We start from the raw sequence: 17,723 nt of genomic DNA on the forward strand, positions 1-17,723 counted from the left end.
TACTCACGTCGTCCATCTCTCTCGGTTCTACATGCTCATTCTCCAGGTCCTCAGAGATGTGGCGTCTGGAACGGAACACCCTGTGGGCCTGGATATTGTTCGCACGCTGCTGATTGTCATTCTCCACCTCTGACACATCGTCCCTGTAGTAGTAAAAAACATTCACATGCATTTAACAGAGAGAACAAGACAGAAGGAGCTAGTCTTAAGCTGGGACACCGGAATATCTAGTACCGAACCACATGGGAAACCAAAGGACCAAGTACAACACCCTGGGGTACACCAGAGGCTCTAGTACAAAGCCCCGGGGGAGTCAGAGGACCAAAAGCCCTGGGTGACACCAGAGGACCAAATACAAAGCCCTGGGGAACCCAGAGGCCCAAGAACAAAAGCCCGGGGGACTCAGAGGACCAAGAACAAAACCCCGGGGGACTCAGAGGACCAAGAACAAAAATCACTTTGCCAGCCCACCCGTGTTTCAAACCTGTTTGTTGAGTTAATCAGACGCCCATGCAATGCTGGGACCATGTATCAGTGGAATGGAAGCTGAACAAAACATGTTCACACAAACATTAATATCCATGTTTGGTTTTAATCTGTAAGAAGGTGGTAGCATCTGTCAGTTGGATTTAATCATTTCCTGGGCACAGATAGCAGATGATGCAAACAATGGCCTTCTTATCAGAACGTCCCTCCGTCCATGGTTAATACCTCAGTTGTGGGATTGGCGCAACCACTGCATATCGACTTGAAGCTGGGATAATTCTTAATCCTAACACTAGTGCGGCTCTGGTAGCCTCTGAACGTACACAGTGCTGGGCCGTTTCCACTGTGTAGATCTGTTGTTGTGGTTCACATAGTAGGTTCTGCCCAGGTTGTCCACCTTCTCCTCCCATCCAGAGGGCAGCGGGGGCTGGACCGCCTGGGGCCTCTGGACACTTGGGTCGGCAGAGTCGTTCACCTCCCAGCCCTAAGGAACAAACAGGCATAAACAAAGGGGGAAAAAAAGAGAAAGCAAGAGACAGACAGAAAATATGAGTGAGACAAAATGAAATACTGCAGACGAGAAAAACACAGCTCTTTCCTTTTGGGGTATGTTACATTCCACCGTCTGACTGTCTGGTCTTTCTGTCTGGGTATCGATCTGTCAAAGATCTCGTAAGGAGCAGGTTTGATGACCATGAGATTCTCATTGTAACTGTACATTGTAACTGTTTCTCTGTTGTTAATTGTCACCTTACATTACTACATGAAAAACCATGTGCCTTCTGCCTTTCCATCTCTGCATCTGTCTCTCACTCTCTCTCCATCCTACTCCAATTAAGACACAGACACACACCAAACGCATACTTCACTACTTTTCCAAAAGATCAGATTTCTGAAAATGAAGGGAAGTGGAGAACAGAGTGTTTCCAGAGAGAGAGGCCAGACCAGACTCAGACTAGACATTTTCTCCAGACTCCCAGTTGGCAGGAGCACCCTTCTGTTCCTCTGCCACTTCCTCCTTCATCAATGTGTGTGTGAGAGAGAGTTTTCTTACCTCAGCCTCTTCTCTGGTAATCCCCTCTGAGGCCTCATCCTCTGGACCTCCTGTCTTTGGCAGGTATGCCATTTTCAGACGCAGATAACCCTTTACTCTGGACTTGTGGCTGGATGGAGACAGAGGGGATGACACCACAATGGCATTTAGTTACTTAGGAGTTAGAGAACTATGAGTTAGCATAGATATGATTTGGGCAAGGCAAATGGCAGATAGCCCATAGAAGCAGAGAATGAACAATAACTATTACAGTGCTATTACTTTGAACAAATAAACAATGATCTAGACGTGCGTAGTTCCTGTAAGACCTAACCATGAGTCACGCATGGAGTAACAGCATGCTGAAAAGGGAAAATTTGGTAATTGTTCCCTATAACGTGCATGTTTGTAAGTTACTGTCTGTGTTATTTACTGTCTGTGTCTGCATGATACTGTCTGTATGTATAAAGTATTGTCTGCATGCGTTTCCCTGTCACCTTCGTCTGTAGTCTGGAACTGACCTTCGTGGCCGTAGGAGGAAATCTTTAAACGTGTACGGCCTCTCCATTGTAGGATCCTCCGTCTGAAAAAGAGAAACATATTGATTCGACAAACATCAAGGAATGAAATATATTTATATAGCTGCTTTTACAACAGCAGTTGTCACAAATCCTGGCTGGACCCAAAAGGGCAAGTTTTGCTGCACTAATATGCTGAAGACATTACATGAAAACAGCAAAAATGTGTTGAAAACTGTCCATTAAACACATTGCCGCCAGAATTGGGTCAAACGCATTATAAGAGATACTCTCAAATACATGAGATGATGTTAGCTCAAACAGTACAAAACAAACTGCTTAACTCACACAGTTTAAGGCAATTCTCAAGCACACAAAATATTAACTGTTTTTTTCAATTTTTTACGAAAAATGCCATATCCAACATTATTCATACCCCTTGAAATTGTTGCAAATTTTTAAGAAAATTCAAGTTTGTATACCATTTAAAATGGTCTTGTAATTTCCACCATGAAAGAGCTTTCTAATCACCTATAAATTGAGGACAGCTGAACAGCAGTAGTTCTCTAGTCAGTTACTAGTCAACTGCTAGTCATGGCTAAAAATAGAAATAGTTACGTTACTAATTTGTATCTCCAGCACAATGTCTTACCGTGTTTTGTCACTTGTTTATGTCATTTCCAGCCAGAAGAAACCTATTGGCTCAAAATTTGGCATGGGTATGAATACTTTTGGGCTTAACTGTATGTACGCCGGGCAAACCAGCAAAAGTGAATGTGCTCTCTCTGAAAAATAAAAAGGCAACCCTTTGGTAGACTTCCCTCTCCTGTAACATAGTTAACTAACAGCCTTGATTTATAAATTCAGACTGGTTAAGTGTGCGGACTAGTCAGTACTGGCTGTGTTGGAAGTGCAGCGTGATAATGGAAATGGATCCTAGTCAGTACTGGCTGTGTTGGAAGTGCAGCGTGATAATGGAAATAGATCCTAGTCAGTACTGGCTGTGTTGGAAGTGCAGTGTGATAATGGAAATAGATTCTAGTCGTCAGGCGGACTAAAGTTCTGAGATGTTGACGGTTTCAAGAGGAAGAGAAAAAGAGGACTTCTAGACCCTTTCATTAAAATGTTCATCTGTCGACGTTTTGGTGTGCATTTAATAGGTATAAATTTGTCTGGAAAAAGTTATAGAAATATTATAGAAATATGACTAGAAGTGGACAGTCTGGTTTATAGAAATTACTAGTAGTGTGCCTAACATGGGAATGAGCATCTAACTACTGTCTAGCGACTATGAGTGAAACCAGCCTGTGACCGCCTCACGCGCCAAAAAGTGAGAGCCAGTGTCAGGTTTTTAGATGAGTCAACATGAGGGCATAGTCTTCTGCTGAGCTACAAGGCCTGAGTGAAGTCAGCCTGTGAAAACTCCAAGTTAAAGGGGCATTTCACCCTGAGGGAGACTTACATGGTATTCATAATGTTTGAGAAATTTCTAAATGAGAAAGATTTGTTTCACACATAACTGTGCAGAAGCAGCATGGGAATGGGCTTTGTGTGCCAAACAAAAGGGTGACTGAGATCCAGTCCAGAAACGGTCATGTTTTGTATCATTTTGCAAAGCCTCCATTTCACACCAATCACACTACAAGCTCTTTTGTGCATAGCTGCGGTTGTCCATGTTTGATTGGATGTCTTTCAGTAATGTTCCTATCAGCAGATGTATAGATAAATTAATCAATATACACTACTGTTAGAAGGTTTGGGGTCACTTAGAAATGTCCTTGTTTTCTAAAGATTTTTTTTTTTCCATTAAAATTACAAATTGAACAAAAATACAGTTTAGACATTGTTATTGTTGTAAATGACTATTGTAGCTGGAAATGACAGATATATTATGGAATATCTACATAGACGTACAGAGGCCAATTAACAGCAACTATCACTCCTGTGTTCCAATGGCATAATACATAATTTACAAGGCTAACTTGCTCACTAGAAAACCCTTTTTCGATTATGTTAGTACTACGGAAAACTGTAGTGCAGATTAAAGCAATAAAACAAGTTCAGTATCTTCAGCATCAGTTTTTGTGTGTTTGATTACAGGCTCAAAATTGCCAAAAACAAATAACTTTCTTCTGAAACTCATCCGTCTATTCTTGGTCTGAGAAATGAAGTCTATTCCATGCGACAAATTGCCAAAAAAACTGAAGATCTCGAACAATGTTGTGTACTACACCCTTCACGGAACAGTTCAAACAGGCTCTAACCAGAAAAGAGGGGTGGGATGCCCCAGTGCACAACTGAGCAAGAGGACAAATACATTAGTGTCTGTTTGCCTCACAGGTCCTCAACTGCCAGCTTAATTGAACAGTACCCGCAAAACACCAGTCTCAACGTCAACAGTGAAGAGGCGACACCGGGATGCTGGCCTTGTTGACATAATTCTCTCTCTGTCCACTGTCTGTGTTCTTTTGCCAATCTTAAACTTTTCTTTTTATTGGCCAGTCTATGGCTTTTTATTTGCAACTCTGTCTTTATGGACCCCACTTTGTGCACAGGGGCACAGTCATGCTGGAACAGGAAAGGGTCTTCCCCAAACTGTTGCCACAAAGTTGGAAGGTCTCAGTTGTCTAAAATGTCTTTGTATCCTGTAGCATTAAGATGGCCTAGCCCAAACCCTAAAACACAGACCCAGATCATTATCCTCCACCAAACTTTACAGTAGGCACTATGCATTCTGGTAGGTAGCGCTCTCCTGACATTCGCCACACCCAGATTTCTACATCAAACAGCCATGTAGCGAAGCGTGATTCATCGCTCCAAAGAACACATTTCCAGTGGTGGCACCCATTACAACGCTCCAGCCAACACTTGGCATTGCGCATGTTGATGTGAGGCTTGCAAACAGCTGCTCAGCCATGGAAAACCATTTCGTTGAGCTCCTGACGCACAGTTTTTGTGCTTATGTTGCTTCCAAAATGTAGACATTTTCCACAAAGATTTGATTGCCGAAATGAAATTTTCATTGGGAAATTTTATATTTTAATAGTTAATTCTAGATTGTGTTAAGAAAGTGGATTTTTATGAACACAGACTAAATAGCAGCACAGACATTTGATGACTCAGCTAAGATTAAAAGCCAGAGTAAAAAGGTGCGTCTTTAGCAATGACTTAAAAGTTTGAATAGTCTGGGCATTTGGAATATGCAGTGGTAGGATATTCCGGAGGATGGGACCACACACCGCGAATGCTCGATCCCCTCTAGTTTTTAGCCTGGCTTTTGGGACAACTAGAAGTAACTGGTTAGCTGACCTCAGTGCTCAGGCTGGAGAATGACTATGTAAATGTTCAGACAGATATAAAGGGGCCAATACACTTAAAACCTTAAAGACAAGCATTAAAATGTTAAAATCAATCCTGAAATGAACAGGAAGCCAATTTGGAGGCCAAAATTGGTGTTATGTGCTCCCGTTTTCTTATAAAGTCGAGCAGCAGCATGTTGTACTAACTGGAGCCAATTTAGGGTTTTCTGATTTACCCCCAGGTACAAGGAATTACAGTAACCCAGCTGAGACGTAATAAATGCACGGATAACTTTCTCAAAATCCCTCGGAGCAAGACAGACCTTAACCTTTGTCAAAAGTCTTAGCTGAAAGAATCTAGATTTCACTACTAGACTAATTTCCTTATCAAGTTTGAAGGAGCCATCAAAGATTAAACCGAGATCCTTAACTGTCTACTATAGGAGGCCAGAGGGCCTAGGGTACCAAGAGGATCAACCCATCAAGTTACCTCGTCTACACGAGAATCTGTCTTAGTTTGATTTAAAGTAAGAAAGTTTAGCGCCAAACCAGATTTTGATGTCCTTTAAGCAGTCTGCGATAGACTGTCCAGAGTCTTTAGATGTTGTTTTTAATCGGCATGTAAATTTGTACACTGTCGGTGAAGCAATGAAAGGAGATATTGTGTTTCTTAAAAATGGACCCTGAGGGCAACATATATAGTGAAAAAAGGAAGAGACATAGTGAAAAAAGGAAGAGACAGACCTTCTTGGCCGGCTGCGCTTATGCGGTCCGGTAAAAAAAAGACCTACTTACAGATTTGTTTAACTACTTGAAAAAGGGTTTCATTTAGACCTAGTCAGTTTGTTATTGCTGCTCATATCGGACCCAGTGGCTTGACACTATTGGGCAAGAGTGGTTTGTTTTTCCGTCAGCTCCAGGCCAGGGGTAACCCTCTGAGTCTATTGCGTGCTAGCCCTGTTGTTTACATTCCTACCGGGTTTTTTCCACTCCTAACAGGGGGCTAGTCTCTTCCTGCCTCCCTCCCTCTCTCACTTGTTGCTAATCAATTAGCCCACAACAACAGGTTGTTCAAAAGGGTTGTTCAAACCTCAAAGATACATAAATCATTTTCAAATGTGTCGAAATGGGAAATCTATGCTGCGTAACTTTTGAAATGTCCGGACATAAGATGTTTGACAGCATCATCATTCTCATGTAAGCATGACAGTCAATGTTATGTCCATCCGCTCAGGCTCTCAGAGGCTGCAGAACAGCGGTGCATAATCTGACTGGCCTGTGGCTCATGGTTCAAACAGACTAAATTAAAATACACAATGTCTCCCCTTGTCGTCCCGTAGCTAACTCTCCAAGAAAATACAGAATAGGCATCAATGTCTGCACACTCAAGCTTGTATAATCAAGGGTCAATGAAATGTAAAGTGGATGGTGAACAGATAAATCAGACACAAACAACACACTGACCACAGAGACATTCAATCGAAACACTCACCGGCAAATGATTGAGAGGCACGTCGACCTGTCCCAGGAAATCATCTCTTGTCTGCAGAAGAGGAACAAAGAAGGAGAATTGTTGACAATAGTGGCAATCGCAAAGACATGCCAACTCGGTTTCCAGCCACAGGGCTTGAAGGGAAGGAAGAACTGACCACAATGACCAGGGGAATTCTAGTGATTTATATTGTTTATGCTGAATCTGTGTAAGCCCGGCTAAAGAGACCGCTTGTGTCTTTTGGATTTAATTGATCCTTTATTTAGATAAGTTGTCACAGGTGTGGACAGACGCACTCAAAGGAAAGGTCAGAGGGGAGCATATGGTAGAGTCCAAGGTGGTATGTCAGGTAGATGGGAGGCGGGTGTCAGCTAATAAATATGAAAAAACACCAGCTGAAAGTGAAGGAGTGAGTAATTAGATGAAAAGGTAGCTGAGGTGAGCAACTATTCAAAACACTTCCGCCACCATCCCCATCATCAATGCCAAGAGGAACAAGGTCAAAGGTCAGGGGTAAGCATCATTGACAGGCGCTAGACCAACCCAAAATTACCTGTCCCATTCTGGTCCCATTCTTGGATCGATCTGAGCCAAACAGAGCCTGTGTAATGGAATACAACTCGTTTAGGAAAAAACAGGGAGCACAGAGTTAAGTGGCCACGTAGGGTGGGAATGAATCGGTCTCTGGATTCAGAGTCTCAACTGTGTAAAGGTGCAATTTGCTGGTGTTTCATTCATTTTTAAATGTACAAATTAACAGTATTTGCCCACAGGTTGGCGATGAGTATGACAAGTGCCTCCTGAGCTTAGTACTGCTTCCAAAATATAATGTATTACATATATGTAAAATGAAACCTCAAGACAATGTTGAAACTATAACTGTTGTTTCAAGGAGGGGTCCATGAATCTGACAGTGGTTACCTTTTGCAGAAAAAATGGAGCAGGGCTAATGCTTTGTGGCTGACTGCAGATTCAATATAAAATATTAATGATAATAGGACTACTTACACTTGAAATTGGCTAAAACGGGGTGTATTTGAAGGCCAACTAAGATATTTAAAATGTCATATTAGGTAATAAAAGTGAATAACAACACAAGGATACAGAAAATTTTGGGTTATGCCACTGGAGATAATTCTATATCCGAAAAACACTGATAAAACATTGGCCCATTCTTTAAAATTTGATGCAGCACCAGCAGTCTTTCATTTAACCAGACTGAGTGTAAAAAAAAATATATATCTGAGCACCCTTTCTGGTTTTAACTGTCATTTTATGGTGAACGGTTACCAATGAGTCATGGAGATGGGGAAAGAAGTATCTGAAATACTGAGCCATAATCTGCATGGAAATACATGGGGTTTGTAGTGTTAGGACCATTTAATTTGTTGGTTAAGCCATGGAAGCATAGATAACAGTATTGGAAAAGATTGAGGTCACAGTAGAGTGCACAGGAAAATCATTAGCAAGCAAATGCACATTTACATTTTTTCAGCCGGCGACATGAGAAGGGACCATAGGAAACAGGACCACTGAGCGGAAACTGGGATCTAAAAAAGTATTCCTAGTAGAAACCCATTTTTAACAATTGCTATATATCATCTCACTTTTACCAACGGGTTTACTGATCCATTCATGTTTGTGGTCCATTTACAGCTTGTGTAGGACACAAATTACAGGAATTGAGAAGACCAAAAAAGGTCACACGATACAGTAGAGGACAAGTCAGTGTGCCATCACCAGAGACACCAATTCCTCTATTTACTTGCTAACTGGTCATGGGTGACAACAGATCTACAAACCAGAGATTGTTATCAAAAAGGGTCATTCAGGAGAGTACATGAGGGCTTGTTGTGGAAGACTCCCACGTCCCTACCCACAAATGACTGCAGAGGGCAAGTAAGTGTACCATCACCATGGACACCACCTCCTCTATTTACTCTACTGACTGGTCAGATAAAACACTCACACTGCCACACAGATAGAAACCTGTGATATGATCAGAACAGACGGTGAGGATGGTACATGAGGGTTTGTTATTGACACCTTGGGTTGAGGTTCCCATTTTTCCCTTCCCGCATAGAGCGCCAGTTAAGATATGACTGATACTGCCAGGCTGGTCTGTAATTCAAATATCTGCAGTCAGCTTTGTTCTCATCAATATCAGCAGAGTCAGCTTGGTTCTCATCGAGAAAAATACTTTTTGTAATTGGGTTCAGGTTATAAATAAAGAAAGCATTCTAAAATGGTACAGGAACTACATTTAAGGAACATGTAAAAACTTAGCAACAGATGTACTTGCATCCATTGGATGTATTGACCACTGCAAAGTTGCCATATCCAGAAAAGCTAATGATTAAAAGGCAGGGCCTGGGTTAAATGTGGCTTTTATTTATTAAAGGGAACCAACTGATACCCATTTTTGCCACTTTAGCACTCAGACTCTTTGACTCCAGAACCATGTTGTTGTAATACGTGCAGAATGTGGTTTGGCATTTGCTGAAATAAGCAAGGCCTTCCCTGAAAAAGACATTGCCTGGATGGCAGCATATGTAGCTCCAAAACCTGTGTATACACACACACGTTTTGGAGCTACATATGCTGCCATCCAGACAATATATGTGTGTGTGTATATAGTTCAGCCTATATTGTGCATTCACAGATGAGCAAGTCACCCATGCCATGTGCACTAATGCACCCCCATACCATCACAGATGCTGGCTTTTGAATAGTGCGCTGATAACAAGCCAAATGGTCCCTCACCTCTTTAGCCTGGAGGATGCGGCATCCATGATTCCCAAAAATAATTTCACATTTTCATCAGATCAAAGTTTTGCACGTCTAACACTGCCCTTTTCTGAACTCCATCTTAAATGAGCTAGGGCTCAGAAAAGGTAGAAGCGGTTCTGGATCTTGTTTATATATGGCAGTGTTTCTCAACGGGGCGGTACCGCCCCCTGGGGGCGTTCAGAGGACGACGGGGGGGGGGGGGCGCTGGAAGCAATATTATGGAAAGGAGGGCGTTGAGGTGCATTTGGTTTAAAGAGTTTACCCCGAAGATTCACAACAACACAGGTTACAAGTTTCAACTACTTGCAAAAAACCTAGCTGCAACATGAAAAACCTGCCAGTTTACACCACTGCGACTGGATGAGACAGAGTATCGTAACTCTTCTTCTCTTCAGTGTTTCTGTCAGCTTCTTGTGGCCCATCTCTGTGCTGCCTTCACAGGAACTTTCACCCACATGGCGTTTACTGTGTAAACTCTGGAAAATGGACACTTTCTTTCTTGATATTACCCATGGAAGAATCTTTCCCTCTTAAGTGTTCATATCTCTGAGGGATACACTCTGAATGCCTTGTTATCGCAACGGTTACACATTTACAAGTGGGATATACCGCTGTTGGACTTATCGTCCTGCATCCAGACGCACATTAAAACACTATTCAATACAAGTGGCTCTGTTGATATTACTGCAATACAACCAGGCGCAAGGCTCTCACTAACTTTCAAAGGTTTTTTACTGATTTCCTTTGAAAGTTAATCCTTCTGCTCTAACCCCTTGATAAGTGCAAGCTTGTTTTTTCCGTTGGAACAATTCATAAGAATGATTATTCTTTGGCATTTATGATTGGCTGTCGATTAATTAAGATTTTAATGTTAAATTGCTAGCTGTTAAACGTTAAAACATTGTTGTCCATCATGAATCATGTTCATAGTGAAGGACACTAAACATAAGCCATATTTTGAACTGCACCATCTAATAAAACACCCATTTTCTTTCCTTAAAGCAAGCATCTCCCATCTGTGTCTATGTACACTTAAGATTCAACATGGTACATGTCAATAAATACAACTACTGAAATAACTGTAAGCATATGAGTTGCTGTCTGTTTTAGAATTGGAAGTCTTCAAAATATCTAAAACATGACATTGTACAGAATTTCATATAAATCAATCTGAAGTTTTAAACATTCAGCTGAACCTGGTATGTGGATGCTGAGCACGTTGAGACTGTAATCTCACTGTAAAACTGCAGGGCTCAAAGCATATTCAATCTGGATTGTTCTTTAGTAGGCATTTTTTGTTAGTGAATTTACTTCTGTTTTGTGTCTAGGGAAGACTTCCTCGTAATAGCGCAAATGATAGTGATTCACAAAACCCGCCTTGGTGACCCAGAGCAGTCCCATGTATTTAGTTATTCCAGAGCTAGAACTTTTTATTCCTCTTGCCAGCTAATAATTAAGCCTGTGATTTGGTGAAACGCTAGTTATTCCAGGGCTACAACAAAATGGTATAAGGTCTAGGTGTCCCAGAAGAGAGGTCTGAGAACCAGTGGAGTATGCTAATGGAGATCCTGATAGATTCAACATCAGGGGGTCACAGCTGAAGCAGCAGCTGCCTGCATGTGTTGTATTAGACTTGGAAAGGGGGAGGTGAGGCCGTAATGAAGTGGGTGGAAAGAGGTGGGGAAGGTAAATTGGACTGTACAGGAACCAACTGTTCAATATAAAGTGAGAAAGAGAATATAAATATAAATGAAGAATGGATGGAGGGAAGGAGTGAAACCAATCATGGATCAAAGACAGGTGCTCTCAGTCAACCCAGCCCCCGAATCATAGATAATGTATTCAGCTGAGCAACGTTTGGTTAGATTGAATTACAATGCCATGCAAACCCCACCGTCCTTAAACCTACATGCCTGAAAAAGCTCACACAACAATCCCATCCCAAGCCCCTGGCCCCTAGTAGACAACAAAATCAGAGACCCCAGAGCAAATAAAGCCTCCTCCCATCTAGTCAGCAAGCCAAGCCTTTTTGTGAATGGCAGCTTCACACTGACTCTGAACCGGCCTGGGTTAAGGCCGTAGCAAGGGCATAGACCTAACAGTAGCCTAGAAATAGAATTACTTTCTGGCATGGGTACACTCATCAAGACCGCCGGCATACTATGATTTGAATGGGGATGCCCTTTCCATTATAGTTCTGCTATTTCTATGGGCAAAGCTGCATAACTGGGTTGTCTGTCTGGCAGCCTGGCACATGCAGTGGCCCTTTTTACACCAGGGGCACCACTCTACTAGGCAAGAAACCATAGGGCACCATGGGAAGCCTGGCTGTCATTAAGGACTATAAAGAGGTATCCCTTCCTATTATATGATGGCAGTCTCAGTGATTGAAAACATTAGTCTCTTTGCTGTTTAATTTTGGTCAGGCTACGGACTTGTTGTTTAGTCTAAAGAGTCCAATGAGGTTTTGTATAGAGAAATGAAAGCTCCGACAGTTACATATTTACTAGAATAAATAAAATAAAGTCAGTCAAATCTGGTGAGCTGGCTTAGCGGCACTTTTTCCAGCAACGTCAAGTATCCACAACTGAAAGGGCGTCACGCAATTATGATTGAGACAAGCGAACAGAAAGTTCAGCTTTTTGATCATATATGTTGTCTGGCATTCTTACAAGCACCATAACAGTACAATTTATTTGATTAAAATAAGTCAAATTTGCTCAGTGAGGCCTTCAAGGCCACTGCCAGTAATCCTGGATTAGAAGGTTCTAGTTAATACTGGGAAGTCAGACACGCTTCCTAAATGTGTGACTTAAAGAGGGGGAGGAGTTATGGAATACTTCAGTAATGGTTCAGGATGATTCTGCTCCATTCCTTACACAGCTCTCACTAGATAGGCCAAATCCCCTTAAAACAAAGAACTACAAAAAGGAAAGCGAATTTTGGATTGATGACATTTGAGGAAAAGCCTGCGAGGTCTGTCTGTGGGGAGTGGGAGAGCAATTTGCAAGTGCACCTTTTGAATGATTATTACAGCTTCATCAAAAGTCTCAAAGCTGTTATGAAGATATGATATTGATAGCTAGTTAAACCTCTTTAAGTCATTCGGAGCGGTAATGATATCTTAATCAACAGAAGGGCAGCTGTTCCGAGGGAGCCACACTGACCCATAGCAATCCAAGCCAAAAGAGACATGGCGCTTTCTAAATCAACAACCAATGCTCAAACCTAATCTAAAGATAGAACAAGCACAGGCCACCTCTTAAAGAGTACAGGCTCTAGGAGTGTCTGTGACTTTAATCTAAAGGTAAAGACAGTAAATGGGTGGCAAGGCAACAAGTGCGTTTGTATTCCAAAAGCTTCACTCCTGTCTATTTTCCTCAAGTTTTTAAGTTAATGAGAACTCTTGTGTGTAAAAGTTCACATGCCTGTGGTTTTGAAATGAAAGCTGGTTCAGTGGACTGGCGGAACCCAGCAGCAGTACAGCTTCTGGCCCGCCTGCCCTGGGTCTACTTTCTCACTTCCCAGAATATGACAACCCCCTTCCCATCCAGAACTCCTTATCCCCCATGCCTTTTACTCATGCCATTTAGACTAGATTTAATATTAACATAATTATTACCCGCTGTCTGGTGAGGCCGAAATAATGTTCTATAAATAGTCACACACCGGTGCTTTGGAAGGCATTTGAATTCTTTGATGAGTCTCATAACCCAAATTCTGGTTAACTGAATTTGTGTCAGAATGTGATGTTGCATGTAAACTACACAAGTGATCTTTGCAGTCCCAAAAAATTATTACCTGAACATTTCCCAAGCTTATATCTTGTACGGTGGGGGGGTCACCATTCTGACTGAACGAAATCTTGAAATGAGGCTGCCGTTTAGGGGTTTCCCTCCTGATTTTAAACATGCAGCCATCTTCAACGTCCATCCTTTGACTGTCCATCTCAGAAGGGTACACTTCACCGTTCTGAGGATCCTCAACATTACTGATCATTTGGTGGTCCCCATGAGGCAGCAGTTGGTGCGAAGTGCTTCTCTCTAGCCGGATCCTTGGATAATGCACCACACGCCCTCCCCTAGAGCCAGTGAAGCCCTGATCGGTGGCCTCGCTTGGGGTGACGTTCACATTGTTGGTCTGCCTGTTTTGGGCTTGGTCCTGCTGCCCGAGCTGGAAGACAAGCCTCTGAGTGGTGCTACAATGACCTGGTTCTGAGTTTTGCTGCTGAACGGACCAGCGACAAGGGCCAGCACCTTGGCAGCCTGCGCCGTAGCCAATCCTGAACTGCTGGATTTCAGATCCGTCAAGGGAGTTCCTTGATATGTGGAACCCTCCGATGCTGATTCCGGATGGGCAGCCTCCTCCTTTTCCATTAGATATGGCCGGGCTGACATGACCATTGGAGTTTAAGCTGTCATCTTGGGGAGTGACGCAGAACACCCTACGATTCCGTTGATCAGGATCAGCGGTCGGGTGAGAATTCTGAGCGTCTCGGTTGTTGTAAGGGGGTGGAGGCACAGGAGCATACCTATAACTCCTTCCAGGTTCAGTGTAGGCAGGAGCGGGTCCAGGTGTGTAGCCGGGTGGCGGACCTGATGGCGGCGGTTCCTCAGCAGGCCTGGTTCCACCGGACCTTGGCTGGAGAGAGATCTGCATAGAGGAGCTTTTGGTGGTCCGTGGCTCAGCCGGAGTCAGCTGGGGTATGAACATTGAGGAGCTCCTCTTCAGTGAAGTGTCTCTGAAACTTTCAGGAACAGACAGGGGTTCCTCAGACATGGGACACTGGCCAAATATCTCACTCTCGGGCCGTTGTTGAGGCCCAGAGAAGCACCTCAAGGCAGGAGAGTCTCCTTCAGGACGCCAAGAGAAGCTTGACAGGTCCTGGCTTCTCCAGCGCTGAGTTCGGTGAGGCTGCCCTTGCTGCATGTGGAATGTCATGGCATCGCTACTGTCCTGGGCCTGCCCTTCCAGCTCTTCCATCTCTGGAGCTGTGTTGCTGCGGCCAGAGCCAAAGTACAGACGAAGCCGGTGAGACATTTTTCAGCTCCTGTTCTGATCAGTCTTTCTGGGTCTCTCGAGTCCCGCAATTTCTGTCTCTGTCGGACCCGGTCGCCTACTTCCCAGCAGGCTGATCCCCTTTCTGGTCTTTTTTCTTCCTTCCCCTCTGACTCGACTTTTTCTCTCCCTCACTCTCTTTCCCTCCCACAGTGAACAGCAGAGCAAGAGGAAAAAGGTACAGCAAGTCAACGGCTCACACTACAATAACAAGAGAGGCACAGCCAGGGAGCTTAAAACTCAAGTTACAAACTCCAAGCAAAGGGGGGGCCAGAGAGAGAGAGAGAGAGAGAGAGAGAGAGAGAGAGAGAGAGAGAGAGAGAGAGAGAGAGATGCAAAAAAAGCACTCATCTGCCAAACTGTTAGCACTGGAGAGTCTAGCGATAGCTACAGACAGCAGAAATAGCCCAAGTGACAAGCAGCATTCCAGGCATGATTGGATAAGGGCACCCGGCGCTCCTGCTGAACCGAGGTGAGGGTAGGGTGGCTGTGGTCATGTGGCACAGATGACTCCCACCTCCCACTCCCGGGAAGTAAGAGACTGTGTCCCTCCTCTGCCTCCCCACCAACCCAAGCCTAAAGGAAGCCAGAGGCGGAACAGCATCAGCCCTGGGTTCAAATAGCATTTGTGTTTTTCTTCAGCAATCCAGACAGGCACGTCGACTCAAGGAACTCACATTCAGCGAATGTGGAAAATGATTAAATACTACTAAAACCCCGGTCTGAAGAGCACCCTCTTGCTCAGCTGTTCCTTATCAATCAACAGAATTGACTGGAGGGGGACAGACTGACACACAAACACATACCGCTGAGTCAGGCGGCAGAGACCTGACAGGGGGCCATAAATCTTTGCTCAGCCCAGATCCCACAAGCTGCTCGGCTGCACGACGTCACAGAGAAAGCCTCCTCAGGCCACCTCGTTTTACCAGTCCTCTCCTTCAGTAAAAACACAGTGGCATAGCATAGAAAGACAGGAACTGTCTCGTCAACCCCGGCTGGAGGCCCAGTCAAACTAGGTCAACGCTTCGTGAGGTGGGCGCCAACCTACCCGCTGGATCCACAAATCCAGCCACAACAAACACGCTGAAATGTACTGCCAAGTTACTCAACCGCGAATGTTCCCAAATGTGCATCCAACATCAAGCCCCAGCCTACATTTCAGATAATGGTGGCTATCTCAGTGGCGGGCTAGCCTGGCATTGAACCATTTGTGCTCTAAAGCCAAGAACTGCAGTGGTTAAACGAAGATGTCTGAGAACAGGGTAGAAGTGGGCACCCACACCTGCAGTAAGTCTACCTTGTCCACAACAGCCTCAAACCTCTGCCCAGTGTTATACCTATGAAGTAACAGACTGCCATGTGCTTGTATAACGTGGTTGAATTCAGTGTTACTGCACATAAGCAGCTGTGTTCAAAAACAAAAAAACAGGCCATATTTTAACATGACAATACCGATCTCTGTGCGTTGATAACTAACTGGACATTTAAAGACAGCCAAAAAACAACACTAAATATTTCACACTGCCAGTACTACGAGCAGTATGAAAATGTATGAACTTCGTAATTTGCGCAGGATAAGAGAGTCTGCTAAATGACTTAAATGTAAATCACTGAAATACCACAGTAGCCTTAAGGGTAGAGCCACAAACGTGATCGGCAAAAATGTTGCAAACACAACAGTAAAGATTAATACATAAAGGCCTGGTTTCACAGTGCTGTATTCACCACAAAACAATAGTGGACCACTGATTCCAGTTTGCCTAGAAGCAGAGGTCATCTGTAAGCACCATTGGGTTTGAAGCTGATTCAGTAGTAATGCTGCTTTATGCCTTCAGGCACGCTGACCCCAGGGACTGCGCAGTACGTTTCTCCCCTCGGGTTGTGTGTGCCTCAAAAACAAAACCGCCCCCTCAGTGTCACTCCTCTCACAATCTGCGACATTCTTCAGATGTTCCTTTCCCGAGAGTCTGACGCTCCATGTCAGTCTCCTGTCATCGCTTCGTTGTTTCAATACTGACGCTTTGTTGTGAGTGACGTGTGCGCACATTTGGGCCAGAGTCTAGAAGACATACTAGGGAGATCGGAGACTGTAATTCAGCTACAGCCGCAAACAGCCAACCGGAACAAACCGGTCACTGTATTTACAGTAAGCTGCTCAAAGGACACATTATTGTAGGCTTTGTTCATCCTCTCTCTTGGCTGCTGCATGGAATTGAAGGGTTCTATCTGTTCCCACAAACTAGCTGCTTCATGGCCATTTCAGCATCTGTATGACCTTTTGCTGTGTGTGAAAGGGAAATTGAGAAAAACAAAAACAATGATGGCTAGCATGTTCTATTGTCTCCATATGAGCTAGCTGACATGTCAGGGGAACGGTTGGACTGACCGCACTCCTCTTCAGGCTTATAAGGGAAAAACGTCTCCAGAGACAACCAAACAAGCTAAGCATGCTGCAGATTAACCACTGCCAACAATAATGACCGAATTATTGCGTGTCCTGGACAGTTTTTTACCGCCCTCTAGTGCTCAGTAAGCAGCCATCTGTCTGACCACATCAAGCCACCTCTGAACTCTAACCTTAACAACTGCATTCAAAAAAATTTCATCTTCCTAAACATAAATAGACAGACAATGGAAATCTTCACTTCTGCATAAGCTCACCACTCATTTCTATATAATTGTCAAATGTGTATTCTGTCAACGGTACTACAGTAGCAGCTCGATTACACATGTCAGATTCATATGTAAATAAACGCAATTCTGATATATTCCTCTTCTCGGTGGCAACAGTGATAATCCACATAGTATCCAGTTTCCTTTCACGTCCTGTCCGCCCAAGAACAAACTAGAACGCCATGTCGCTTTCACACTGTACACTGAGTTCCCCAGTTGTTGAATACCACCCATAACTTGTAACGTCAAAGAGACAGAAATTGTATCTAGTATCCCTAAAGTAACACCTTTCCCTCTTAAGAACAAAATGGACACAGGAGCTAGATTAACAGAGCAAACGGGTCGGACCTACTGATCCCTTCCCATAAAAAAAA

At 43.6% G+C, this 17,723-nt stretch overlaps 1 protein-coding gene across 18 annotated transcripts in view; it reads right to left on the bottom strand.

Annotated features, from left to right (window-relative positions):
* nedd4l (NEDD4 like E3 ubiquitin protein ligase) overlaps positions 1-17,723 on the bottom strand; it is a 92,643-nt gene that overhangs the window by 36,351 nt on the left and 38,569 nt on the right. For 11 of the 18 annotated variants that reach the window (XM_020053351.3, XM_020053352.3, XM_020053349.3 and 8 more), the window contains exons 1-7: positions 13,420-17,723; positions 7,382-7,429; positions 6,829-6,879; positions 2,017-2,102; positions 1,541-1,649; positions 810-970; positions 8-143 (exon numbers count right to left, since the gene is read on the bottom strand). The exon at positions 13,420-17,723 is cut by the window's right edge. In XM_020053351.3, coding sequence (XP_019908910.2) covers positions 8-143; positions 810-970; positions 1,541-1,649; positions 2,017-2,102; positions 6,829-6,879; positions 7,382-7,429; positions 13,420-14,658 — 1,830 coding nt within the window. In that variant the 5' untranslated portion in view covers positions 14,659-17,723. The remainder of the gene's footprint in view (positions 1-7; positions 144-809; positions 971-1,540; positions 1,650-2,016; positions 2,103-6,828; positions 6,880-7,381; positions 7,430-13,419) is intronic. The other 7 variants (XM_034296813.1, XM_034296814.1, XM_034296815.1 and 4 more) reach the window with 5 other exon arrangements.

This window comes from Esox lucius, chromosome 14, assembly GCF_011004845.1.
Source record: "Esox lucius isolate fEsoLuc1 chromosome 14, fEsoLuc1.pri, whole genome shotgun sequence".
NCBI lineage: Eukaryota > Metazoa > Chordata > Actinopteri > Esociformes > Esocidae > Esox > Esox lucius.